This window comes from Nothobranchius furzeri, chromosome 9 (genome assembly GCF_043380555.1).
Source record: "Nothobranchius furzeri strain GRZ-AD chromosome 9, NfurGRZ-RIMD1, whole genome shotgun sequence".
NCBI lineage: Eukaryota > Metazoa > Chordata > Actinopteri > Cyprinodontiformes > Nothobranchiidae > Nothobranchius > Nothobranchius furzeri.
This window is the reverse complement of record NC_091749.1, coordinates 55,747,314-55,774,867: the sequence shown is the minus strand read 5'-3', so window position 1 is coordinate 55,774,867 and position 27,554 is coordinate 55,747,314. Positions and strand designations below refer to the sequence as shown.

General features: G+C 41.0%; 2 protein-coding genes across 6 annotated transcripts in view; both read left to right on the top strand.

The window, feature by feature from the left end:
- greb1 (growth regulating estrogen receptor binding 1) overlaps nt 1-4,873 on the top strand; it is a 40,333-nt gene extending 35,460 nt beyond the window's left edge. Inside the window, exons 28-34 of the mRNA XM_015943636.3 lie at nt 180-384; nt 487-649; nt 755-873; nt 1,024-1,256; nt 1,381-1,581; nt 1,695-1,833; nt 4,239-4,873. Of these exons, the coding sequence (XP_015799122.3) occupies nt 180-384; nt 487-649; nt 755-873; nt 1,024-1,256; nt 1,381-1,581; nt 1,695-1,833; nt 4,239-4,402 (1,224 nt within the window). The 3' untranslated portion in view covers nt 4,403-4,873. The remainder of the gene's footprint in view (nt 1-179; nt 385-486; nt 650-754; nt 874-1,023; nt 1,257-1,380; nt 1,582-1,694; nt 1,834-4,238) is intronic.
- Nucleotides 4,874-5,140: 267 nt separating this feature from the next.
- Nucleotides 5,141-27,554, top strand: part of LOC107375213 (phosphatidate phosphatase LPIN1) — a 31,396-nt gene continuing 8,982 nt past the window's right edge. For 2 of the 5 annotated variants that reach the window (XM_015943628.3, XM_015943624.3), the window contains exons 1-9: nt 5,141-5,459; nt 16,945-17,145; nt 18,001-18,096; nt 23,458-23,530; nt 23,606-23,837; nt 24,650-24,739; nt 24,907-25,015; nt 25,267-25,462; nt 27,394-27,540. In XM_015943628.3, coding sequence (XP_015799114.3) covers nt 5,391-5,459; nt 16,945-17,145; nt 18,001-18,096; nt 23,458-23,530; nt 23,606-23,837; nt 24,650-24,739; nt 24,907-25,015; nt 25,267-25,462; nt 27,394-27,540 — 1,213 coding nt within the window. In that variant the 5' untranslated portion in view covers nt 5,141-5,390. Of the gene's footprint in view, nt 5,460-10,987; nt 11,126-11,979; nt 13,786-16,944; nt 17,146-18,000; nt 18,097-23,457; nt 23,531-23,605; nt 23,838-24,649; nt 24,740-24,906; nt 25,016-25,266; nt 25,463-27,393; nt 27,541-27,554 lie in introns of those variants that run through there. The other 3 variants (XM_015943626.3, XM_015943625.3, XM_015943627.3) reach the window with 3 other exon arrangements.

The window sequence follows — 27,554 nt, the reverse complement described above, 5'->3', positions numbered from 1 at the left end:
TGGTATGGTTTTATTTTTATTCTTTTTATTGTCATATTCCATAAAGTGATTTTATAAGGTTATTATTTGTTTATTCAGCAGTCTATTCCTCAGATAGAATGTTTTTTTTTACTTTTGGAGCCAATAGCAGTGTGTTTCTATTATCTGGATGCATAGTGACTGTAAATGTTTTTATTCAGAGTCCAGACTGCATCAAGAGTCCAATCTTCACCCCGACCACCGGGCGTCACGAGCACGGCCTGTTTAACCTGTACCATGCCATGGATGGAGCTTCACACCTTCACATCCTGGTGGTTAAAGAGTACGAGATGGCTGTCTACAAGAAGTACTGGCCCAACCACATCATGCTGGTGCTGCCCACTGTCTTCAACGGAGCTGGGATAGGTTTGTCACTGTTAGCTTATCAGTTTTAGCATTATTTTACTTTAGCTTAAGTTTTTTTTCTGTGTTCATCACCTTTATTATTTATCCGTGATGCTGATGCAGGTGCTGCTCACTTCCTGATAAAAGAACTTTCGTATCACAACTTGGAGTTGGAGCGGAGTCGGCGTCTGGAGGGAGGTAGTCCATCAGGAGACGTCTGGCCTTTCATCGTCCTTTCTGATGACTCCTGTGTGATGTGGAATGCAGTGGACCTGGACAAACCCAGGTGAAGATTCTCGCTGTTGCCGCTTGTGTAGGAATGTTAATGGAATCGTTTTTAGGCATTTTCAGTTGGGTTTAACATTCGTTTTCGTTTGTTGCCTTTTGACAGTGGCCCAGCCGACCATGCTGTGTCCCTGAAACAGGTCTTACAGCACATGGAGGCCTGTACTGATCTGGCCCACTATGGTCTATGTGGCATCAGGAAGTGGAGCAGCTGTAGACTCGCAGGTCAGGACTCAAAAAATAATAGACAGAAAAAAAATCTAAGTATTTTTTAATGCTTGCAATAAAAGCCTCCTTTAATAAAAAGTAATCAAACAAACTTTCCTGATTTGCAATTACTATAAAATTCTGTTGTGTTTTTTAACTGTTGATCAGGTATTAAACAGTGGGAACCGTTCTCCAGAGGTCACCTTCACGACTTCCTCTTCCTAAATGTTGACCGGAGTCAGAACGTTCAGTACGACCAGAACCGCTTCACCTGTCACGACGTTGACTTCACCCTGAGGCTGCACAGCGCTGGGCTGCTGGTTTGCAAGTTCAACAACTTCAGCGTCATGAAGAAGCAGATTGCCATCGGAGGATACAGAACATTTATCATCAAAACCAAGGTAGAGCCTCAAAGAGCTTTAGAACAGTTACATTAGGAGAGACAACTAGGTCAGTTGAATATTTACAATAATTTAAATTTCCTAAAGAGTCTGATCTATTGTCCAAATGCTCTTTTCAATCCAGATGACAGATGTTTCCACCTCAGTGGGACCATCACAATACATCTGTGCTCCTGACAGCAAGCATCTTTTCTTGGCTACACCAGCTCAGCTCCTCCTGGAAAAATACCTACAACACACCAGCCAGAAGCTGTTTCCACTCAGCACCAAGAACTACACACACCCTGTTCTGACTGTGGACTGTTACCTCAACCTGGGACCTGAGGTACGGACACGCCCACCATCTTCTGTGTGGTGGATCAGCTTTTAAACCAAATAAAATAAAAGTACAGGACCCTTCAGAGAAATCCGTCATCTTTATTTGTCCTCCTCCTGCAGGTGACGGTGTGCTTTGTGAGTTCCAGACCTCATTCTGTCAACATCAGCACGGCCGGATTGCTGTTCAGCGGTCTTCTTCTCTGTTTCCCTGACACATTTGTGACCTCTGTGTTCCTCAAGAAGTTCACCTTTCTCAAAGGTATAAGAGTTGACAAAGATGTTACGTACCGAGAAGTGATTGCGTGTGACATAATTTCATGTGTGGTGTGTAGTTTTTACCTTGTGGCTTCACATCACCATCAGGATCGAATCTGTGATTTTCTTTTTTTTTATCACAACGTCTGGGGAAGTTCTTAGAAGGAGGAGTGCAAGCATCTTGGTAGTGTGTGTGTGTGTGTGTGTGTGTGTGTGTGTGTGTGTGTGTGTGTGTGTGTGTGTGTGGCATCACCGAGTAGAGAGCCACGGCTCCTCTGTATTGAAGGGAGTCAGCTGAGGTGGCTCAGGCATCAAAGGAAGCAAAGCGACCAGAGGTTGTAGAGCTACATGGAAGACGGTCTCTGTAAACAACAGCTAGGCCTCCACCACGACCAGAACCCCGGGGCTGGCTAAGAAAAGAATAACCACTCGGGCAGAGTTCAATCAGACCAGAATAATCAGATGTTTGCTGCCAAACTTCAGTCAGAAACAGAAAATCCAGGTTTTTAGAGAGAATGAGATCATTGAGCAGGAAGGTCTTATTGTTAACAGAGCGGGTATTTAATAGAGCCATGCTGAGTGAGGTGGAGGAATCAGAAACTACAGAAACAGCTGGAGTTAGTGGACGTAAATTAGCAGGGTCAGATCCACGGTGTTTATAAAAACCACTTATGGAGGGAACAGGAGGAGAAACCACTGAGGAAAGAGGATAAACTGACCTTAAAAAACTTGGACGGAGAAACCGCGCCGCAACGCGGCCTGGCGGGAATGCGGAAGTGGCGCTCAAATCGCCAAACAAAGGAAAAGAAGCTAGAAGATCACGCCGATGTTTACTAGATAAACCACGCTTTAAGAGAAGTCTTATTCTCACCTGGATTCCTGCTCGTTTACCTCTTTTCCTCCGACGTTTTACCCGGGACCAGATAAACATTAATTTTGATGAAAATACTCGGCCTTTTGGTACACTACACAGCTTGAGCTGCGCCAGGACTGCTCACAGCCACCTTTGTTTGATTCTTCGTGGACTTCTCTGCACATTTTTTGCCCCAGGATTATACATTCCTGAGAAGTGTGCGTGAACAAACTCTACCGGTGCGGGACCCGGAAAGACACCACCCGGACCCAGGGTAATGTGGAAACGGCATGAGACTTGAACTCAGGACAGACCCAGAACTTTGAGGGGGTGGGGTTATATATCCTCTTTGGCCTGGGAACTCCTTGGAAACCCCCAGGAGGAGCTGGAGAGATGAAATGTTTATTTTCATCCTTGATCTGTTACCTTCACAACCTGAACTTGGAATAATAAAAATTCACATGACGCTCAAGTTATCCATCAAGTCATTCCGTATGTGTAGCGTTTTCTATCTAGTCCAGATTCAAAAGAATTCACTCATTCACTGCCAGCTTTTTCTTGATCAGAAAAGCCCTTAGCTGCCAGCGTTTTTCAGCATTTTCACTGTTTTTTAAGAGTCACAGAACATTGCGCTCTATGATGATGTCAACGCCAAAACTACCAAAACAACCAAAACAAAGAGGAGACTCGCCTCGTACATCAGGAAGAATCTGCACGTTTTGAGCGTTATCCGTTCTTTCGTAATCCGTTGTCAAATTGTGATCGGCAGAAGCCTTTCCGGTTCACGTTTCACTTTGTTTTACAGCAACGGCCCAAAACGATCTCCTAACACATGGATTTTCTGCTTCCTGATCACTTGACGTGTGACGTACGCTGATGAAGATCGACTTTTGAGCTGGGATGTTTGTCCTCGCGGTGCGGGGGCTCGTTCCGACGCCCACACAGTAAAAAAAAATGCTAATGATGACTCTAGTTAGTTAACTCATTCACTGCCATTGACGACTAAAGTCGTCATTTTAGATCCAACCGTTCACTGCCAATGACGACTAAAGTCACCATTTGCATTTTTTTTACTGTTTGAGCATCGGAACGAGCCCCCGCCCTGAGAGAACAAACATCTCAGCCCTGAAGCCGATCTTCATCCGCATACATCACAGATCACATGATCAGGAAGCAACACAAACATGTGTTTGGAGATCGTTTTTTGCCGTTCCTGTAAAAAAAAAGTGAGGTGCGAACCGGAAAAGCGTCTGCCGATCACAATTCGACAACGGATTATGAAAGAACGGATAACACACACGGTTTCTTCCTGATGTAAGAGGTGAGTCTCCTCTTTGTTTTGGTTGTTTTGGCATCGACATCATGCTAGCGCGCAACGTTCTGTGACTCTTAAAAAAACAGTAAAAACGGTGAGAAACGCTGGCAGCGAAGGCCGTTAGCGATCAGGAAACGGCTGGCAGTGAATGAGTTAATGAGTTAAGAAACATTGTTTACAGCAACAATATAAATCTATTAGTCATGTATATAATGTCTTCCCCTCTATCTGCCCCCTTTAGGTGCTACCCTGTGCGTAATCAGTGCAGATCGCAGCTCACTGAGGCAGACTGTGGGCAGACTGGAGCTCGAGGAAGAGTGGAGGTTCAGGCTGAGCGACGAGTTCCAGACTGCCAACGCCAAAGAGGACCGACCGCTCTTCTTCCTGACCGGAAAACATATCTGACCGAAACAAAGGACCTGAAAAATGTCACAGAGAGGACTGAAATGAGAAGAAACACACCACTGTGTTTTTACACAAAGATTTGAAAAGTTTCATTATTTAAAGACTTCACAGAAACTGTTTAAAATTTAGGACAAGGAGGTGAGACGTAGATGTTTACACAGCGGGATTTGATTTTTGTTTTCCTTCAAATGTATAACATAGTGCTCCAACTTCTTTGCAGATGCATGCAGGAAGAGTTTTTTTTTTAATGAAAACACAATCTTTTGTGTGCAATGTAAGCCGATTAACGGCAGCCTGTTTATGGAAGTTGCTTAATTTGCTTGTAAGTTTTTACGTAAAATGAACTTTGAATTCTATTTTTTTAGATTTGTATCTTGTAAATGAAAGTTTTGTTCGGTGTTTACAAAAATGTTACTGCAGAGCTGTGTGTTTTTTTAGTCATGTGCAATGTTGTTTGTACCTGTATGAGAGACACAAATCAACTGTTCACCAGCAGCCTTTTCAACTGTATAAATGTACAGATGTATAAAAATCACGTGTTTGAATGTGAAGCATAACTATCCGATAGCTTGTTAGACAGTGCACAACTTCAGCTAAACTCCATTTCTGAGGTGTTTCTGTGTGATTGAATTGAATTGTGTACGTTATAACTGTCATATACCAAAAGATCAGCACATTAATCAACAAGACAGTCCAGCAGCTCTAGACGCTCTCAGATTTCCTCCTAGGACGTCGTTCCCAGAAGCCACTTGTTGATAAATTTAGTGTAAAACACTTGTCCATGTCGCACAAGCACTAGCTGCTCAACCAAAACAGATCTGTCAGAGTTCAGGGACTCATCCCGTCTACTACAGACGTAATTTGACTTTGGTCAAAATTAATCAGAAATCAAGACTTTTACACTTTTTTCAGGACTTTTTTTCAGATGTTTTAATCAAATTAAGAGATTAGTTCAGAGATGTTCTGAGCCTCACAGCAGGATGGAGCCATGAGCCACATGGAGGAAAAAGACTTCAGCAGCCACAGTGACGACAGCCCCACGGACAGCTGGTCTTGGGTAACAAAACTAAAACTGGAAAACACTGAAAAAATAATTTTAGGCATTGTAAAAATGTGGAGTAAATATATTGTCCTGAGTGAAAGTCAGTTTTTAAGTAAATGACCCAAAAAAAATGCAGTTTTGAAGTAGAGCAAGACTTAGAAATGTACGTTTAGGCATTTTGTCAACGCTTTTATTCAAAGTGACAGACTAACCTCACATGCATGTTTTTGTTGTTTTTTTTTCTATTTATGATCTCAGAAGGAGATTTTACAGCTGTATAGTTCACATACTGTACCCATATTGTTCCGATTCTGCTGATAACATTGATAAATGTTTGTGCCTGAGTAGAACCATGTGCCTCTTATCTCCTGAAGCCCACATGCATGCGTAAGAAGAGCCGTTAGTCCACAGCCAGTGGAGGTTACATAACACCATCCTGTTGTTATGGATGTGGGCTCGGGCTGTACGTGTAGATTCTACAGTTTCTTTTATAATATCTGCTCAAAGTTAATCTTTAATGAAAGTTGGGTCACTGACCTTCTGAAATGTTCGTGCACTACCCACAGTTGGCTTTTTATGAACGTTTAGAAGGGGTAGATAAAAATGAGTAGTCAGAGAGGTTTACTTTTATGTCAAATTTAATATTAAATCTCAAGAAATGTCACATTTGAGGCCCATTTCTAATCAAGTTGTGCAAAAATATCCTCAAAGTAAACAAAATACTCAAATGATTTAAAAAAAATGTAAATATCCTGCTCTCTTCATTAGAACAATGTTCCAGCTCTCTAAAGACGAGATCTGGCCTGAAGTGGAATCGCACTGATAAACAAGCTGACAAGTAAAATTACTAATGAAATAGTTTAACCCTGACAAAGGAGCATCTACTCACACACACCGCTGCTTGCAGACTAATGAAAAAACGATTTGCAAAAGTTTCATAACACCTATTTTCTTTTGATAAGAGTATCTGTGGGTCATTTTTGATGTTATTCATTGCAGCTAAGAAAACTATCTGGTCATGTAGGCTACTAAATCTAATGAGAGGAAGCTCTTTAATCCATTTTTATCACAGCAGATCTGCATTGATTTATGTTTTTGTTTACATTGTGGTGTCTTTAACCAGCATTTGAGCCCTCGCAGACCCTACAGCAGCAGGACTGGTAGCTGGGTTGTGTGTAGCTCAGGCTGTGCTGTGATTGGCTCAGGCAGCACACCCCCCTGAGAGACTCCCACCGTTGCCGCAGTGATGAAATGAATGCATTGTTGACCTCACAGGGAGTGCTGGGGAGAGATTAGGCAATCTGCATCTCAGAAAACCACCCCGTTTCCTCGTCTCTCACTGCTGCTAAGTGGTGGGGAGAACATCGGCTAGCATGAACTAGAATAGCATGTAAACAAATACTGAGTCACATGGCTACAGTAGATGTATGCATACCTCAACAGCATGTTGATGTGTGTCATTCCTTGAGAATTCAAAAATGTTTAAAGAAAGTTGTGGCTTCAACTCCGTGAGAAACTCAAAAATCTCTCAGACCTCTTCTGACCCTAGATGCCCAAAAATGCTTTTTTTTACTCCCTGCATACTTTGGCTTTCCAAGTTTCAGAACAGGTTTCCAAACTTTTCAGCTGTTGAGCCACCACGAAGAAATAAGGCCATCGAATGTGACCGTTGTTGATTAGAGTGTAAAGTGTAAACATTGTTAATTAGACAATTAACAAGATTTATTTTGTATATTGTGTTATTTATATCCTTTATTGCTGCCATTTTTACATCTGAGAGTAAATATCCATCCATCCATTTTCTGAACCCGCTTTGTCCTCGCGCGCGGGGGGGGGGGGGGGGGCTAGTGCCTATCTCCAGTGGTCAACGGGCAATCAGGCGGGGTACACCCTGGACAGAGAGCCAGTCCATCGCAGGGCAACACAGAGACACACCGGACAAACAATTATGCACGCACACACCTAAGGACAACTTAGACAGACCAATTAACCTAACAGTCATGTTTTTGGACTGTGGGAGGAAGCCGGAGTACCCGGAGAGAACCCACGCATGCACAGGGAGAACATGCAAACTCCATGCAGAAAGATCCCCGGCCGGGAAGCGAACCCAGGACTTTCTTGCTGCAAGGCAACAGCTCTAACCACTGTGCCACTGCGCAGCCCGAGAGTAAATATTTCATTGGCAATCACTGTAAAAGTTCATTTTGTTTCTGAAGATCATCCAAAGACCCACTTTGTTGTTTTAGAAGCCGCAATGCAGATGTGGCATAGACTCTGAGTATACAATAGAATAGAATAGACTTTATTAATCCCACAGTGGGGAAATCCATTTGCAAAAGAAGCACCAACACTTAGAGAAAAGGAAGAAGAAAAGTAATAAGCTTACAGGTAAACACACAAACTATTACTGTATCATCCAACCACTAAAAACAACAAATAAAAAGGAAACTTGGGTTCCAGAACTATGCAGCATAAAGGACAGACATGCTAATGTACATCTGGTATTGCACAAGTATTGAACATACTGAATATTGCACTGATGCTATTGTGTACCAGGATAATGCCAGCACCAGTTTAACTGAGGAGTTAAACACTCTTACTGCACAGGGGATGAATGATTTATGGTAGCATTCTGTTTTACATCTGGGATGTCTCAGTCTGCCTCTTTATAGGCCAAAACAAGTTTATAAAAAGTATGTAAACAATAAAGGGGGGTGTATTATTTCAGGAGAATTATACATTATTTCAAAATACAGAGCCTGCTAACATAAATTGGCACTTTCTAACATTTTTATGAGACTGTTACTTCTTGGACCTATTGTGAGGTGTGCAAATAAATATAACAACCGTAAAATAAGGTTTGCATTTTTCAAATTAATAAAATGCCACTTTTGTGACCCGCAAGGGCTCTAAACATGACTGTTTTGACACTCATCTAAAATGTTTAGACACCCCTATTCTAGGTCCTCCACTAAAATCAGTAGTGTCCCAGATGTTTAAGATCATATACAGGTGCTGGCCAGTAAATTAGAATATCATCAAAAGGTTGAAAATATTTCAGTAATTCCATTCAAAACGTGAAACTTGTACATTATATTCATGCAATGCACACAGACCAATGTATTTCCGATGTTTATTACATTTAATTTTGATATTTATAGGTGACAACCAATGAAAACATCAAATCTGGTATCTCAGAAAATTAGAATATTCTAAAGGCCAATGAAAAAATGTTTGTTTCTCTAATGTTGGCCAACTGAAAAGAATGAACATGAAAAGAATGTGCATGTATAGCACTCAATACTTAGTCGGGGCTCCTTTTGCCTCAATAACTGCAGTAATGCGGCGTGGCATGGACTCGATCAGTCTGTGGCACTGCTCAGGTGTTATGAGAGCCCAGGTTGCTCTGATAGTCGTCTTCAGCTCCTCTGCATTGTTGGGTCTAGCGTATTGCATCCTCCGCTTCACAATACCCCATAGATTTTCTATGGGGTTAAGGTCAGGCGAGTTTGCTGGCCAATCAAGGACAGGGATACCATGGTCCTTGAACCAGGTGCTGGTGGTTTTGGCACTGTGTGCAGGTGCCAAGTCCTCTTGAAAGGTGAAGTCTGCATCCCCATAAAGTTGGTCAGCAGCAGGAAGCATGAAGTGCTCTAAAACTTCCTGGTAGACGGCTGCATTGACCCTGGACCTCAGGAAACAGAGTGGGCCAACACCGGCAGATGACATGGCACCCCACACCATCACTGACGGTGGAAACTTTACACTGGACCTCATGCAACATGGATTCTGTGCTTCTCCGCTCTTCCTCCAGACTCTGGGTCCTTGATTTCCAAAGGAAATGCAGAACTTGCTTTCATCAGAAAACATAACTTTGGACCACTCAGCATCAGTCCAGTCCTTTTTGTCCTTGGCCCAGGCGAGACGCTTCTTGCGCTGTTTCTTGTTCAAGAGTGGCTTGACACACGGAATGCGACACCTGAATCCCATGTCTTTCATGAGTCTCCTCGTGGTGGTTCTTGAAGCGCTGACTCCAGCTGCAGTCCACTCTTTGTGGATCTCCCCCACATTTTTGAATGGGTTTGTCGTCACAATTCTCTGCAGGGTGCGGTTATCCCTAGAGCTTGTACACTTTTTTCTACCACATTTTTTCCGTCCCTTCGCCTGTCTGTTAATGTGCTTGGACACAGAGCTCTGCGAACAGCCAGCTTCTTTAGCAATCACCTTTTGTGTCTTGCCCTCCTTGTGCAAGGTGTCAATGATTGTCTTTTGGACAGCTGTTAAGTCAGAAGTCTTCCCCATGATTGTGGTGCCTTCAAAACAAGACTGAGGGACCTTTTAAAGGCCTTTGCAGGTGTTTTGAGTAAATCAGCTGATTAGAGTGGCAGCAGGTGTCTTCTATATTCAGCCTTTTCAGAATATTCTAATTTTTTGAGATACCAAATTTGGAGTTTTCATTAGTTGTCACTTATGAATATCAAATTTAAATGTAATGAACATTGGAAATACATTGGTCTGTGTGCATTGCATGAATATAATGTACAAGTTTCACGTTTTGAATGGAATTACTGAAATATTTTCAACCTTTTGATGATATTCTAATTTACTGGCCAGCACCTGTAATAACAGTGTTTCATCACTGGGACTTTTATAGCATTTATTCCATTCAATTCAAGTTTATTTATATAGCGCCAAATCACGACAAGTCGTCTCAATGCACTTCACACAGGAAACATTCCAACACAGGTCAGTTCATTAAGCCAATTAGTAAAACGTGTTCTATATAAGGAACCCAGCAAATTGCATCAAGTCCTCATACTAAGTAAGCATGTAGCGACAGTGGAGAGGAAAACTCCCTTTTAACAGGAAGAAACCTCCAGAGGATCGTGGCTCAGTACAAGCAGCCATCCGCCACGACTCACTGGGGATCGAGAAGACAGAGCAGACCCTGCAGAGATCTTTGTGCCATATAGTGAAGATAGACTGACTGTTTTCTTCTGACACTCGAGAAACTTGAGTTTTTTGCTTTGAGTGACTTGTTTTTGTTGTAGATTTATGAAATACAAATAACTTTACTTTCCCCTTTATTTGCTGGTATATTGCAATAATAATTATGCAAAACGTGCCACTCTGGGATTCTGCATTGCCTCTCAAACAATTTCACAATTTGCCTTTGGGGTCATACAAGCCAGTCGTTTCTACAAAGTTTATCTCCGGTGCGTCCCTTCTCCTCCTCCTCTACATTGGGCTCCTGGTTCTCCCCTGTTGAATGAGCCAGTTCTTGGAAAGCCCAACACGTGTTTCCTTGTTTCCTCTGCTTGGCTCTGGGAGTGTGTGTATGTGTGTGTGTAGGCGACTTGTCATTCGGCCAAAGTGAACAGTCACATGGTCCCACAGACAGGAAGCACATATGTATGAAATGACAGCAGAGTTTGATCGATGGAGTCATGCGTCACGTGTTTGCACTAGAGTTGTGTTTTGCATGCACACAATGAGCTGCCCACGTCCCGGGGAGGCTCAGACTAAGAACCAGAATCAGATGTGTGTGTTGGGTTAGTCTGTTCCTAGAAACATTGGGCAACAACAAGAAGCCATGAGAGCCAGCTAAGGGAGGCATGTGGAGACAGACCTTTCTGTTTGTTTCTCTTCAGCAGAACTCTTTGTCCAACTTGGACACGGAGGTCAGTAAGTACGTCTAACTTAGAATTCCTGTTCGTCCGTATAATCTCTGGGAACCAAAACATCCTAAGACACCTAACACATAAACACTGTCATGGAGATTCTTGGACACCATGAGTTCTTCTGTCCCAGATGCCTTCAGGCTGACTGAATGTCAGAGCTATTATTGTCGTTTCTGTCACATTAGCCCTGCATTTCTTCAGAATGGTAACCTGATCTTGTTTTTCCTCATTCAGAAGCCCCCGGTAGAAATGTACAGCATGTACTGGATGTGTGCTTAAAAGATTTAACCACGGATTTATTTCTAATTATAATCATGCCACATAAGCAGGAATACAAAAAAACACAGGGAAACATTAAGTCAATTACCAGGGCTTGAGGATTTGTTTGAATCGTGTGGATTTTAAGGACTGTACACATTTAAAGTAGATTTAGGAAAACATGTTGGTTAATATGGCAAGCAAAAAAATCTAGCGTACATTTGATCTCACAGGTTAAATGCTTAAATTTTGAACCTGAAGGTTCCTTGTTTTTAGATTATTTACTCACTAAATGCATCATTTCCTGCTATTTCAGCTGTTAGCTTTATGTTTTCTGTAAGTGTTGTTCTCCCCAGAAGAAGCTCAATGGTGTTCTGAGCTACGGTGGCCTCATGGGGGGGCCATCGGCTGGCTCACTGCTGCTAACCACTGAGCATGTTAACTTTTCTTCACCATAAAATGTGCTACAACTAGTTCAACCGGTGTGTGTGTGTGTGTGTGTGTGTGTGTGTGTGTGTGTGTGTGTGTGTGTGTGTGTGTGTGTGTGTGTGTGTGTGTGTGTGTGTGTGTGTGTGTGTGTGTGTTTCTCTCCACTGTTGCTTAGTATAAGTATTATTGTTGTAAAGATGCTGACACAACAAGTCAGTGACTCGATGCAATCTGGGTTTCCTTAGATAGGAAACATTTTCCTTATTGGAATAATGAACTGAACTCATTGCACTGATAAGTGGGTTCAGTATGAATGTTTACATTATAAAGAGTATTGGGATGACTATATATATGGATAGAATGTCGCTTGAGGTTTTCAAATATGAATATTTCACTCAAGAAGCAAATTTGCAGACGTTTGAAATGGGTTGTGACACCTGTGTCCCCACGGGTTCTTCAGGGTTAAAATTTGACAGATGAACAATTTGCAAATAGTTAGGCCAATGAGAAAAATAATAGATGCTAAACAAAAAGGCATTTAACCACTAGCTACGCCATGCAGCACTAAAATATGATTCATTTTGATTTTAGCTGTCTGGAGCTGGTTGAGGTTTAGGATTGAGGAAAGCAGCTGAAATAGAGGCGATAGAACAAAAAAAAACCCTATGAAAAATAAATCCCTTCCTAGCTGTGATAGCCTAGATGTAAATATCAGCTAAGTCAGTGGTTCCTAATCTGGGGGTCCCGACCCCCAAAAGGGGGCGCCAAAGCCTCTCAGTGGGTCGCCAGGACCTCTCCACTTTAAGGGGTTAAAACTTCATTTATTACTTGTTTATAGCCTACATTTTGCTCACATTTTTTTTCATGAGTGAAAAGTTTACTGATATTAAGACAGGAAATAATTAGTACAGAAAAAGTAACACACTTTTAAGAACATTTTGCTCAGCTCACTGTTTTATTTTCAAGTGTCAAAAGTTCATTAAAGATAGGACTGGTTGATTAATCACAACGTTTACAGTAAATAATCTAGTATAAACAGTAATATACACCTTTATGTACATTTTGCTCTGTGTATTTTTTATGTGTCAAACGTTTATTGAAAGGAATGATTGATTTATCAGTGTTTACAAGAAGCAATGTGTTCAGAAAAGTAATACAAACTGTCAAGCACATTATGCTCTGTTTGGTTTTGTTAATGACTTTGTTCTGTACTGGAGCTTACTATTACTGTTATCTATTGAATCAAAGCATATTAAAATGTGCTTGAACAATTTTATCATTTCTTAATACTGTTTGTACTGGAAGAGAGAATGGGAGGGGGTCGTCAAAAATTTGACTGGTAAAAAAAAGGGGTCCCTTGGGAAAAAGGTTGGGAACCACTGAGCTAAGTTATAGGTTCTGCAGACATTGATCACTCTGTGTTGAGTCGTTGGAGTCAAAACTCTGACTGATGTGTTGCTTTTTGAGATCTTTTACCTGTTTGACAGGTTTTATAAATCCACTGGTCTGGCAGTAATCTGGTCAGGCTGAGGCTGATGAAACAGTCCAGCTTTCCAAATCATTCATGATTCAACAAGGGAGGTAATTAAGTGGTTTGATTGTTTTTTCCACCTTAATAGATGAAATAATCCTTTTAGTCTTTTGTTAACGGATCTGAAACATTTAAAGCACGAAACAAGTGGGTTTTTATCTTTAAAAACGGAAACGTTCCGTAAACAAGATGTGTGACATCACACCGGCTGAGCCAATCAGATCACATCACTGCTGTGTCGAACAGGGAGGAATATTTCAGCTGCGCTTTAAAGCACCAACCTTCAACACAAGGATCCAGAATCAGATGTCAAAGAGGCTGCAGCAGAACGTCAAAGCGGAGATGTTTGAGCTGGAGGCGCGTTAAGAGCTGCTGATGGGAAATTCACCTATGAGCTGCATGAAGGAGGAAACCAGAGCGAAGAGCCGCGTTAATAAATAATGTAAGCAAAGACGTCATGTTTTTTTTCAGCGTGCTTTTACGTGGTTGTAGAAATTACGGGTTAATTACGAAAGACCATCAACTTACTCCGTGGGCTGTTAGGATGATGGCTGCAGAGCCTCACCCTGTGTGTGTGTGTGTGTGTGTCGTCATGTAAACACATACACAGGAGCGCACGCACACACGAGCCCGTGTGAATGCAACGTGTGTCCTTTTCTGCCCCAATGTCCACCTTTATCTCTATAATAACCCATGCACAGAGTCTCAAAATCTTTTTATATTATAGGACATTGTGCTGATCTGTATTATTTTTGTAATTATTATTATTAGCAGATTAGTAATACAGTAATCCTACATGTATCAGACACTTTAGATCTCTTCGGATAACCCTTCCTCTGTGAAATCCTCTTCTCAACGACCTCTTCCTCACCTCGGCGAGAAAGTGGAAGTTTTGTTTTCCCCAGAGGAGTCGCCTCTTTTAGACTGCAGCAGCTGCGTGTGCCCATATGTTTCAACCATTTCTCTAAATGTTTTCTCCTTTCATCCATTACAGAGTGACCCATTACATAAAGGAGACTGTGTGTGTGTGTGTGTGTGTGTGTGTGTGTGTGTGTGTGTGTGTGTGTGTGTGTGTGTGTGTGTGTGTGTGTGTGTGTGTGTGTGTGTGTGTGTGTGTGTGTGTGTGTGTGGAGACATCACACGTGGGGACTGTTGACATTCTCATGTCCGTGAGTGGGCTGTTTGTGTTAATGAGATGAATGGATGAGGGAGAGGACTTAAACAATGATCAAATCAGCACCAGACAAGCTCGCTGCCATTAAGTCATTCATAACATGTTAACATGTTTATGCAGATTGTGATAAAGCTATTTTTATTTTTCTCAATCATCTCAAGTCTAACATCTAAAGATGCACCGATTTGGGATTTGAGGGATGATACTGATTTCTCATTTTTGAACAGCATTTTCAGCTTAAGCTGAATTTAACAACATGGAATCATGATTTGGGAAGGAATGGTATACAAACACGGGATTTTTTTTTGTTTTTTGTTTTTTTTTCTTCATTGCAGTATTGTTTAAAAAAATAGATTTTTAAATTCCTGACTGACCCATCATGAATTTATTTGATTCTGAGCACCAGCCAATTCTTTTGATACATCTCTATTTTTTTATGTTGAAAAGTCAGGATGTTTTTTTTTACAGTAATTAGATTTTAACTACGGATGCACTGATACCACTTTTTCTAAACCGATATGATACCGGTACTTGGATCTGAGTACTCTCCGATACCGATACTTCTACCACACAAAAATATGCAATGAATTGGAACACAGGTTTTATTTTCGTCTCTGTTTTAACTGGAAAAGACTGTGAGGTAGATAAAAATTAAAGTATATTAATGGAAATGACCACAAAACTAAAATATTAGGTGCACAGAAATGACAAGTTACAGTGAAGCCATTTTCAGGCAACTGCATTGTTAACTTTTACCAATACCGATACTGTTATCAGTGTGTTGGTATTGAACCTAATTTTAACAGAATTCCAGTGGATAGCAATGAGTCATATTGTGTGTTCTGTTGTTGTTGTCAGAACAAATGTGTGTGACTCACAATTAGAGCAGCAAACGTTCCTCAAATCATGACACCGGCCCACCATCCTTCGGGTATAGATACCACCATCCTTCGGGTATAGATACTATAGATAGATAGATAGATAGATAGATAGATAGATAGATAGATAGATAGATAGATAGATAGATAGATAGATAGATAGATAGATAGATAGATAGATAGATAGATAGATAGATAGATAGATAGATAGATAGATAGATAGATAGATAGATAGATAGATAGATAGATAGATAGATAGATAGATAGATAGATAGATAGTATGTTTTGCTTTAGAGTCATGATTCAGCACAGAGAAACTGTTGCATGAGACTTAGACCATAGACTGGAAACATGACAGCCCCTTTACTTCTGCTTTGACAGTGGTCTTAAGAAAAATCAAACAAACAAACAAAAGATGTTTGATATTGGCTTCTTTACCCATGTCTAACATAGTGGAACTCTTCATTTCCAATATGGTATAAACCAATACCAATAAATACAGGGTAACACCCCCCTCCCCCTAACTGAAATTAAGAAAAACGTTTAAACTGCTTAGAGAAAAGTGCCATATTTATTTTATCGCCAACATCCCTGGTTTAATATACAGGAAGGCAAAAATCAAACAAAACACAAAAGTCATTACATAAGTTAATGGTTGAGTTAAAGAGCAAGTCACCCCCAAATCAACTTTTTTTTCTGATAAACTATATAAATGCATATCTAATTGTTCTGTAGATGTGTAGTTATTAGTTTTGCACTTAAGTGCATTTTAGTTCAAATTTTAGTCAGTGTTGTGCCATTGTCAGGGAAAAACTGACAAATGCACCTGCATTTGAATTTAAATCTGCCATCGCTATTAGCTAAGAGGTACCCTAGAACGTTAGCTGATACCATATGATGTCACAATGTCATTATGAGCCTGTGTGTGTGTGTATTTGTTAGCGCCGCCCTCTCAGTCTGCTAGGCAACAGCATGTGTTGCATTTTTCAAACAGGAAGTGGGAGTGGAGTAATACTCTGGTAGGGGGTAACTTGTTCTTTAAGGCATTTTTATTACTGCCATGTTTGCTTGGATTTTGTTTATTGTTGCATGTCCTTCTGTGGTTGCCGTAGCATCCAGATGAAACACGATCGATCTGGCAGCACCAGTGGTTGAATTTCCCTCTCTAGGTTTCCCACCGGGGACATTTTTAGAAGGTCTGGACATAAGCCATCAGCGGTTGTTGATCGGATAAATCTTTACTTTCATCTCATCCCATGGGACTGAGACATTTTCCATCCAAAGACTGAAATGTGGGGAGAAAAAAAGTCAAAAACATCCATATTTATCCTATCCAAACACAGCAGCCCCACAAAAAAAGGGAACAGTAGTTTTAGCAGAAAGTGCTGATCTATCTGGCACATGTGGGCAAAAACGGACTCACTGGATCGATAATGGGCCTCAGTTCAGCAGACTGACAGTTTAGCCCTTCTCTACCAACCTGACTACTGAATAAGTCCACATTTAACTGATAAATACGTATGATGAATGAAGATGTTTGTATTTCCAGTTACAGACCATGAACTATGTTGGTCAACTGGCGGGCCAGGTGTTCGTGCAGGTCAAGGAGCTGTACAGAGGACTCAACCCTGCAACGCTGTCAGGATGTATAGACGTCATTGTGGTCCGGCAGCCCGACGGCTCGCTGCAGTGCTCCCCGTTTCACGTCCGCTTCGGAAAAATGGGAGTGCTGCGTTCCCGTGAGAAAGTGGTAAGCTTATAGAAAAACCTCCTTCCATAATCTTTAAGCATTTAATGCAAATGATTCCAAGTAATTAGACAACCGTTGTCTACATTGGTCTAATTATTGGTAAATGTAGTAATCAATAAACAAACAAAAACAAGTGTTTAAGTAAGGCTAAAGAAGGGATGTTCAGCTTGTGGTGCATCCACACTGGTCCATCTCTGAAAGCCCATATCACTATGGGGTGCTGTATTTTGGGTTATTAAGCCTATATAAGCGTAAAAAAAATGGGAGTTCATTTTTCAAAGTTGTATTTTCATCAATGTATTCATACATTTATGAATGTTAAAGTTCCCAACTAAAAATTTCGTTAGCAAGCTTAATATTTAATTTAAAGTTACATTTTTTATTTTACAAACTAGATATTTAGGTCAGACGTAAATATTTAGTTTGTATTATACATATTTAATTTACTTGCTAAATAATTAATTTGTAGCCAAATATTTTGTTTCCAAACTAAATATTTATCTCCTAAATATTTATTTTCCTAAATAAATATTTACAAAATATATATTTAGCTAAACCAGTGTAAACCTAAATATTGATAATACAAATGAAATATTTAGTTCCAAAATAAATACTTAGCTGGGATCTAAATATTTATTTTGGAAATTAAATATTTATTTTATTAGTACTCCACATTAAATATTTATGTAGTAAATTATATAAATACTTAGTAAATTTTTCAATATGTTAAAAACTAAATATAGTCATTTTAAAATAAATACCTAAGTGCAAGTTAAAGGCTGCAACCTTTTTTCTGCGAGGCAAGAGTGCTGCCATCTGCACCACCATGTTTAATGTCTCTATCCCATCTTGCAGGTGGACATAGAGATTAATGGAGAGCCGGTGAGCTTGCACATGAAGTTGGGAGAGAATGGAGAGGCTTTCTTTGTCAAAGAGACAGAGGACAAAATGGTAAGTAATGATGGACAGAGGTATTCTTCCAAATCGGGAATCACCTACAGTTGCAGAAGAAAACATATTGTAACTAGCAAGGTTACTCAGCCTGAGCAAGAACACAAACTTGATTGATTAGATGTTTGACGGATGATTACTTTCCCACCAGTTTTACCACTTTAATCTACACCCACATGTGTTATTTTTTTGTGCTCGTCATTCTGTTCAGACATGCTCAGAGGATGAAGAAATGTGTTTTTACATCATTTTAAATGCTGCACAGGTTGTACCAGGGAGAAATAAACAAAAGTCATTACAAAACTCATTTCACAAATGCTAAGCAGCCTGTATTTGTGGCCTTATTATGTTTCTACAACCCCCCAAGGCCCTTCACAACACAATCTTCCACCCATTCACACACGCACATTGTGATTGTGCTGGTGGGGATGAGCTACGATGTAGCCACAGCTGCCCTGGGGTGCACCGACAGAGGTGAGGCGTGCCGAACACCAGTGCCACCGGTGCTTCCGACCAGAAGGCAAGGCGGGTTAAGTGACTTGCCCAATGACGCAACAGCAGCATTCTCTGGTCAGAGTCAGGATCGAACCTGCAACCTTCTGATTACTGGACAACCCGCTCTATCTCCTGAGCTACTGCTGTCCCTAAAGATCTAGTCTTGATGTCTTCCAAAGAGAACAAGTAATATCTTGAGTATTTGTCCATACAGACCTTGTGTTTTTGTTCTAGTGATAAGAACGCTGATGGAACATAACAATAATGGCCTCGACACACGGGAGGCGACACGCGGCAGCGGCCAGCGGTAAAAGCCAGGGCAAATAGTGAGTCAGATTGGAGAGAATGTTCTGTTGGGTTGTTAAAGCAGTTCTGACCTGAAAAAGCAGTAGATATGAAGTCTCACAAGGTTTTGCTATTAAGTGAAGTCTTACTTCTGACTTTACTGTATAAAAAAAGAAAAACGCATGAATGGATTCATCCCAAACAGAAAAAGAAATGGTGAATATGAGACCACACCAACAACCAACTCACTGATAATTTCCCATGCTGGGTCTTTTTGTGAAGATCTTTGTAGAAATGTTGTACAGCTCTGGGAAATCCGACCCGGCAAGTGTTAACTTTTCCTTCATGTTTGCCTGGAGAATTACTGAGAAGCATCCTGTACACTCACTGGTCATTCAATTAAACCTCTGCTGATTGGTCCTTGTCCAAGCAACAGCGATGAAAAGTTGACATTTTTCAAGGTTCTGTGCACAACATATGCGCAAGCTCAAAATTTCACATGCACCTTTTTTCGCATGTCGCTTAGTAGAAAGGGAGACCAGCGATTAACCCTAATCCTAAATCTACAGTAAATACTTTATTACATGTTCTGTTATTATGAGAAAGGACACACAATTAGGATGTCAAAAACAGCTGCATAAATGTGTTTTTATGAAGCAAATAAACAAAACAAATACCCAAGTGTCACATGAGGCTCAAAAATGGAATTACCCAGCAAGTGTGCATGACCCGTCTTGATCCTGGTATCCCATGACAACGGGACAATGACATTGAAAATGTGAGCAGAGGGTTGTTTGTGTAGCTTTAGACTGGATTAGAAAAATGGAGCTGGCAACCCTCCTGCCTGCATGGCAGCCTTTAGCTTCTGTTTAACCTCAATCTGCTGCAGCAGAAGTTCTCCATCTGACTTGATTTGTGTTGAAATATAACAGAAAAAACAACATTTTTATAAACATTCTCAGTTAGATATCCGACCACATGAGTGCAGGGGAGGAATCTAGACAACATTTGGGGTTGGGGGGAGACCGGGATCAGCTGCTTTGTTGGAGAGGCACATTTTTAGGAAAACATCACAAACTCTGTCGTCAAATATTAAAATTTTTAATGTGTCCCTACAATAATTTATCAACAGCAATTCAGTTATGGTTGCTTATTGATGCAGCAGTTTTTGAATGAGTTTCAAAGATTAGTTTAAAAAATAAAACACTGATATCTTGGTTATCTGGGTCAGTGACAACATGGTAATATGTGTCTCACATAAATATTAAGCAAAATCAGTACTTTTCAGTGGGGTTCAATCTTGCTGTTAGAGTAGCACTGGCCCACCCTGGACCCCCCCTAGAACCGCCCCTGCATTTTGCTGCTCTTGACACTGAATGGACTGAACTGGGATATTTTTGTTTATTTTAAGAAGTGTTTGTGTGAGGGGACAGCTACTAAGAAGGAAAGAAAGAGGGTTTTTTCTTCTCCTTCATAAACAAACTTTATTATCAGTTACACTGATATTTAATGAACTTAGTTTGTGCAGAATTAGAGGCAAGTTGGCACCAAAATCAGAAAATCTTCTGGAATTCTCAGATATAACATTAACTGAAGTTCCCATTCATTAGTGTGGGATTTTAGGAGGAGCTGCTACTTTCATACTGTAAAATATTTGTAAATTCAGTTTGATCGTATCAGATGTACAGTTTGGATCTGGTGTCACACTCCTTAACACCACCCCCCCCCACCCCCCACCCCCCCACACACACACCCCACATAGTGGAAAACCACTAGAGACCTATTTATAGCTGTCCACTCCTCATATGTGTTGGTTACTGAGCAGACGGACCGAAGGGCAGAGGGTCAGATGGATTCAAATTGTTAAACCATAAAAGTTGGATGATTGATTTAAGTTTAAAGTTATTCATTTTTCATCACTTTCTTTGTTTCCTCTCAGTTTAACATCTAATCACCATAACTTACCTGAAAGAGCCAGGGTCATGAGCGGTTCTGTGGGATCAGGCCCAGACATCTGTTCTGTTCTGGCTCGGCCCAACCCACTGGCGGCCTTTATCTGCTCCTCGGGGTGTAAAATTAAACTCTGGGATTTGTTGAGGCTTGTGCTTTAACAGTCGCTGCAGATTTTACATGTGAAACATTAAGAAAGCTTTCTGATCTTCAGGCTACAGCAGAGGGACAGCTCTGCATATCTGTGGTAAAAAGGAAAACATGGAAACTTGTTTCATATTTTAAAATCATTTTCTTGTGCCAGCATGAGCTAAAATTACCCTTTACAGGGTTAACAAAATGTCACTCAGAACCCCACCGCCCTCTGTGGCCAGAATACAGCACTTGCAACTTCAGAGTGCCGGTCCGTTGGACTTTGAAAAAAAGTTAATTGACATACCTGGCGTTGCAGTCTGCTTCCAGCACGTTTTCTGCATGTTTTAGATCATGAGCCCGGCTGATTTGTTTGATTTAGTGATGACTCACTCCTGTAGACACTAATGAAGGCTGGGGAGACTATTCAGCTGTAAGAATAAGGTTTTATAAAGATGAACGCACATTGAGGAGATAAGTTTTGCTTTTTTTCTACTAAACGGTCACTAGGGGGTGCTAAAAGCAAGCCAAAACTGCCTATTCTCCCTTTAAGTGGTTGATTGTGAAAATGAAGCGTAATCGTTTTCTTAAATGTTCAGTTTTATGGAATAAATCTCTTTTTTTTTTTGCATGAATCGAACTCAACACTATTAACTGTTAAATCCCTTAGTAGGTTTTGTTTGTACTACTAAGTGAATACAGTGAAATTCACACAACTCCAATGTTTAGTGAAATCCATATTCAGAAAAAACTTAATAAATAAAATCAGATTTGTCTCTTGGAAGGCTATTCTAGAGATCAAAGATTCACAAAACACGTGAACTAAAATTGATTTTGCAGCTCATGTTCCCAGAAGAGCCGAGCTCAGAGCAGATGTGCCGTGACCTTGCATTGTGTGTGTTCCCTTTACGCCTCTACTACATGAATCGGGTTGGATCGTAACATGTGCTCTGTAAAACGTGAGTTCTCCTGCCTGGTTTTTTTATTCCTTATTCGTCGTCATAGCAGCACGAGGTTGATAAGCAGATTTCTTTATTTAATCTGCCAGGTTTAAGCCCAAATTCACATCAGATTATTTAGAATTAAACATCTCTTCCTCCTTAGTTAGTGACGGTTTATGACATCATTGTTTTAGACATTTTGACTGTCCTGAAATGATCACGATCGCCAAAATGAATCCAAATGAACAGTTTCAGGGATTTGGAGCTATTTTGGTTGTACCGACCATCATGCGTTACTGTATTTGTTTTTCTATTAAAGCTACACATTTTATAGATTTTGGTCCCAATCTTAACTTTCATACCTAAAATGGACTGATTTGTGTTCATTGAACGTAGAATTGGTAATAAAAGTCGGAACGAAAAGGGAGTTTTTGTTTGAGATGTGCTAAATTGGGGCAACAGTAGCTCAGGAGGTAGAGCGGTCTGACCAGTAATTGGAAGGTTGCAGATTCGATCCCGGCTCTGATCAGAGAATGCTGCTGTTGTGTCCTTGGGCAAGACACCTAACCAGCGTTGCCTACTGGTGGTGGTCGGAGTGACCGATGGCGCCAGTGTTCAGCAGGCCCCGCCTCCATCAGTTCACCCCAGGGAAGCTGTGGCTACATCATACCTCATCCCCACCAGGGTGTGAATGGGTGAATGACTGATTGTGTTGTAAAGCGCTCAAATTAGAAAAAGCCACACATACCAATGACACACTGAAAATTAGCAATCATGGACTCACCCATCTTGGCTCGTGACGGGGAAGGCTGTTGTTGTTTTAGTGTCCAGGAGAGAGCAGAGAACATCTTGGCTAGCAGAAGCTAACTGTTACCATTAGCAACTCCACCACACAGCAGAATTTCTTCAGGCTTGTGTTATTTGTGAAGATAAAACATCAACGTTGCAATTCAGAGTCCAAATATCAGGAAATACTCTAAAACCTGCCATATTCTCCTCAACCCGGCTAGCGCTCATTTCTAGTTCCTGAAACAGAAGCGCCAGAGCTTTTTTCCCCACAGACCAAATCACAAGGCATTCATTTCTACTAGAGACCACTGCAGATGTTGACATATTTCTAAGGAAAATGCATTTGTGGGACTTTCAACAACTAAACAACTTATTTAGCCTTTGACCCTTGTTTGGTGTCCTTTATTGGACTGGATCGTTGAGTTTTGAAGAACAACACCAACACACTGGTAATCTGATTTATTTAACAAACAGGGGCTTCAGTTGCACATAGACCAGTAATATGCAGCCAGAGCAGCCATGCACCTCCTCTTCATCATGCTGGTAACCAGCGTGCCTGATGGCACCAGACCAGTAAAACGTGGCAAGCTCGGTGCAGACACCACCTGAGAAGCTCCAGGTGCTGCTATTCAGGCACATGGCCGTCATCATACCAGACACTCAAACCAAGAGTCAGCGTTGTTAGAGAAGACACAGAAATGACTTGTGTAAATGATCACGTCCACACATCCCGATGTGACAAATACCCTATATGTCCTCCTTTCAACAGGAAGTGGTTCCTTCCTACCTTGCTACATCTCCCATCTTGTCAGCGGGGGAAGAGTTAATGCAGTCCAAGCTGGGTAGGTGTCGTTCTTCTGTGATGGTTTTTGTGTTTCAGAGTCAATATTTATGCTGATCTCTTCTCATCCTGACAGACAGCACGGCTTGCAGCTCGCTCTCTATCCAGAATCTTGGACCTCAACTTGGGGATGGAGGGATGACCAAGAAGAGAAGGAAGAGGAGGAGGAAAGCGAGGCCAGAGGGAGGTGGAAGATCAGGAGGATCAGGAGGGAGGAGAGAAGAGAGTGGAGAAGAGTTCTCAGAAGATGAAGACATGTTTACTATTGATCTGAGCTCAGATGATGAGAAGGAGGGGGACGGCATCAGGTAAGTTTAAAAGAAAAGCAGAGAAATACACACTGATACTGTTTGTGGTGTGGGTGTGTTTTCATGCATTATGAGTGTGTTACTGGTTGTTTCAATCAAACAACACAGAACTGGTGTCACATCTTCAGTGGAAACAATTAGTGGTTTAACATCTGAGCTAGCAGGTTTGTGCACATGCGTGATTTCAGATGAAGCTTTTTGAAAAGCTGCTTTATTTTCTGGACCCGATCCAAAAATCCGTCTTCCCACACTTCAGATGTTTATTAAGAAACCTTCCACGGCGGTGAGCCTGGCAAGGCGTGAAGCAGCGTGTTTGTTTTGTGTCGTATCGAACATGATGAATTTGTTTTCTCAGCTCTCCGTAGTTGTGTGTACTGACATGGTGTGTGTGTGTGTGTGTGTGTGTGTGTGTGTGTGTGTGTGTGTGTGTGTGTGTGTGTGTGTGTGTGTGTGTGTGTGTGTGTGTGTGTGTGTGTGTGTGTGTGTGTGTGTGTGTGATCAGACTTGTTTACAGCAGTCAGGTGTTTACAGCCAGCAGCAATGTGCATCCCAACAATGAGCGAACTCACTCACAGAGATATTATTTACTGTTCACACACACACACACACACACACACACACACACACACACACACACACACACACACACACACACACACACACACACACACACACACATTTTGAATAACACCTCTTGACTCCTCCATGATGCATATTGTTTGCTATCTCAGTGACAAAATAATCTTTTCACTTTGTCGTTTTACAGTTTTCTTTGTTTTTCTTTTTTCTGTTTTTCTTTCATTTCAATCTAGTGCACATAAGGAGACTCTATCCATCCTTCCATCCTATGGTCTGTCCATCTCTTGTCCGCAGCAAGCCTCTCAGTTCTCTTCACTTGTCGGGTACCTTCTTTTTTTCTTGATGCGCTGAACAAAATGACATAAATCTAATAATTCATGAGAAAACAGTTCAGTTTCAAGGTGTGTTATGACTGGCAAAATCCTTTTTATGTTAGAAACCTGTATGAACAAACTGATCTGAATGGAGTTTCTGATCAACTGTTGTGCAGCAGCCCAGGTGATTCTGGTCCACCATCACCCAAGAGTGACTCGGAGCTGATCAGTCAGACTAATCCTGAAATCCAGTGGACCTGGGGGGAGCTTCCGCATGCTACCCAGGTATCCACTCATTAACACACCATCACATGGGAGTGTGTGTTGTTTTAGCTGTTCTTACAGCAGCAGATACATCAGCAACACATGATGTGGTATTAGTCATACCAGCATGAATTGTGTAAGTTTAAACTCAAACCAGTTTGTGTGACTCTTTGGTCAATTACATTTTCTCATGTATCCATCAATTGAAAAGTTTTTTTTCCTAAGTTTCATCAATATATTTGAGGTAAAGAGCTTTTTTCTCTCTGTTATAGCCAGACATCTTGGCGTCCATCCAGAAGCAGGAAGTGGTCTCCATCCCGGTGAGCACCAACACTCACTTCCGAGCCATCAGTGACCCCGGGGCTCTTTCTGTCACTCGTAGTAGCTCCGAACCCGGAGAGCCCTCCCTTCTCAAAGGGGACAAGAACTCTGAGGAGAACAAGGGTGGCACCAGCATGGAGCAAACTAGTAAGTTCAGGTTAATTTGCATATTCGCGTTAAATGAAAGTGTCAAAACAAGGCAGGAAATGGCAAAGATCTCCACAGTGAGTATTAAACATGTTCTGCCTTATCCTGGTTTAAGCTGTTTGATAGAACATTGCTGTAATTCCTCATAAATCATGGATACTGTGTAAAATACTGCAAAAAAAGTAGTTTAAATTATTATATTTTATTCTGTTCAGTTGTTTCCTGTTTGACTATTTCACCCATCAATGGCTCTTTTGAGTCACAGCTGAGTTTTACAGTTTTTCTCAGTCGCTTTGGTGCGTTTCTCAGAACACTATTAACACAGCAGTTAGTGCATTTCTCAAAACAATTAGTGCAAACTGCAAAACCTAGTGGATAGCCTGCAAAAGCACGTCACATGCTCAAAATTGATAATCCATTCCTCAAAAGCAAGTATTCATGTCAATGAAACTGTCAGTGCCATCAAAATGAAATGTCTTGACACCATCTCTATGAACGAGATAGTCAAATGGCTTTGTCATGTTTTCACTGTGACAGTTTATAATTTCAGTGTTTTCCATTGCAAGAATATTTGGTGACACCTGAAAATGCTCAAGACAGCACTATGCCCTACTTGTACAGCCATTTGAAATGTGCAGTAAAGTTACTGTAGATGTTATGGGAGTTTTGGGAGTAACTGAGACACTGAATACATGTTTTACATTTTTACTGTATAGAAGTGTTTGTAATTCTACAGCATTGTGCAAAAGAAAATATGCTACAGTCACTTGTTTACTGTAGAATACATGTAAACATAAAATCACCCTTTTGGTAGAGCTGTGCACAAATGTGAACAATATACAGTACATGTATAACAGTACATACATTATTGCACAGTACTGTAACATACAGGTACAGTAAATCATTCTGGCACATCCAGACGTTCCTGTCTGTCTGGCCACACATTTTCATCTACATCACAACGGATGTCATCCCCCGCAATGCAGCGAGGAAAGTATCTCCTGGAGTGGCGAATCCAGCCTCTGCAGGACTCTGCTGTGATGTCATCACAAGTTGCATCCATAGCTGCTAGCAGGGCCATTTGGGTATGTGGATGCCTGTCATATACCTTCCACCTCCAGGAAGAGAAAAACTCCTCAACTGTATTCAGGAATGGAGTGTAAGGAGGAAGAAACTCCATAAGCATCCTGTCGTGTGCTGCAAACCACTGCCTGACTACAGCAGAGTGATGGAAGCTAACCTTATCCCAAACCACTACACACATTGTCCGATTGTCACCAGGACACACACCAATTTTCATTAGTGTGAGATAAGGTTCACCTGAGAAAAGTAATTTATGGAGATTTCCATGGAAACTCCTTAAAAATAGGGTTTTCAAAATGGGTGTACAAACTGTTTGACAAGATGTTCAACAATTTTGAGTGCAATGACACAAGCAATCAAATGAAGACTATTAGTTGTAAGGACAATGACTATTCAGCAGGTACAAGTATAAATAATTGTGACATTCATGATAAAAGCAAGCAGATTGTGATGAATAGCAAGTCAGAAGTGACCGTTCTTTAGACATTTGTACTTACTCAACTGTATTTGCCTTTGGACGAAATGAATGTGAAACCGCCACTAGGTTGTGCCAAAACAACTACATGTTGTGGAGGTTGAACTAACTGTTGTGCAAAGTTTAATTCTGTTGTGAGAAATGCACCAAAGCAACATAGAAAAACTGTAAATGCATTTAATGCCCCCTAGTGGGTATTTTGATCAGTATTATGGATGTCCAAAACAACATTTCTTATTCCATAACAGAGAACAAATTTCATTGAATTAATGTTAGATTTTGTAGCTGAATGATTCTCTAAGCTCAAAAATGTTGAAGCCCACATATATTAGTGTCTACTGACGTTTGGTGGTTTTTGTCTTGAAAACAAAAGATGCTGAGCACGTCAGGACACTTCACGTAGAGATGGACGGTGCAGTAGAGTGTTCAGTGTCCCCAAAGATTCTTCCAGATCATCTGAATGAAAACATGAGCGGAGGAAGTCCGATCAGACGGACTGACTCACCTTCCAAGAGGAAAGGTGGAGGATAAACT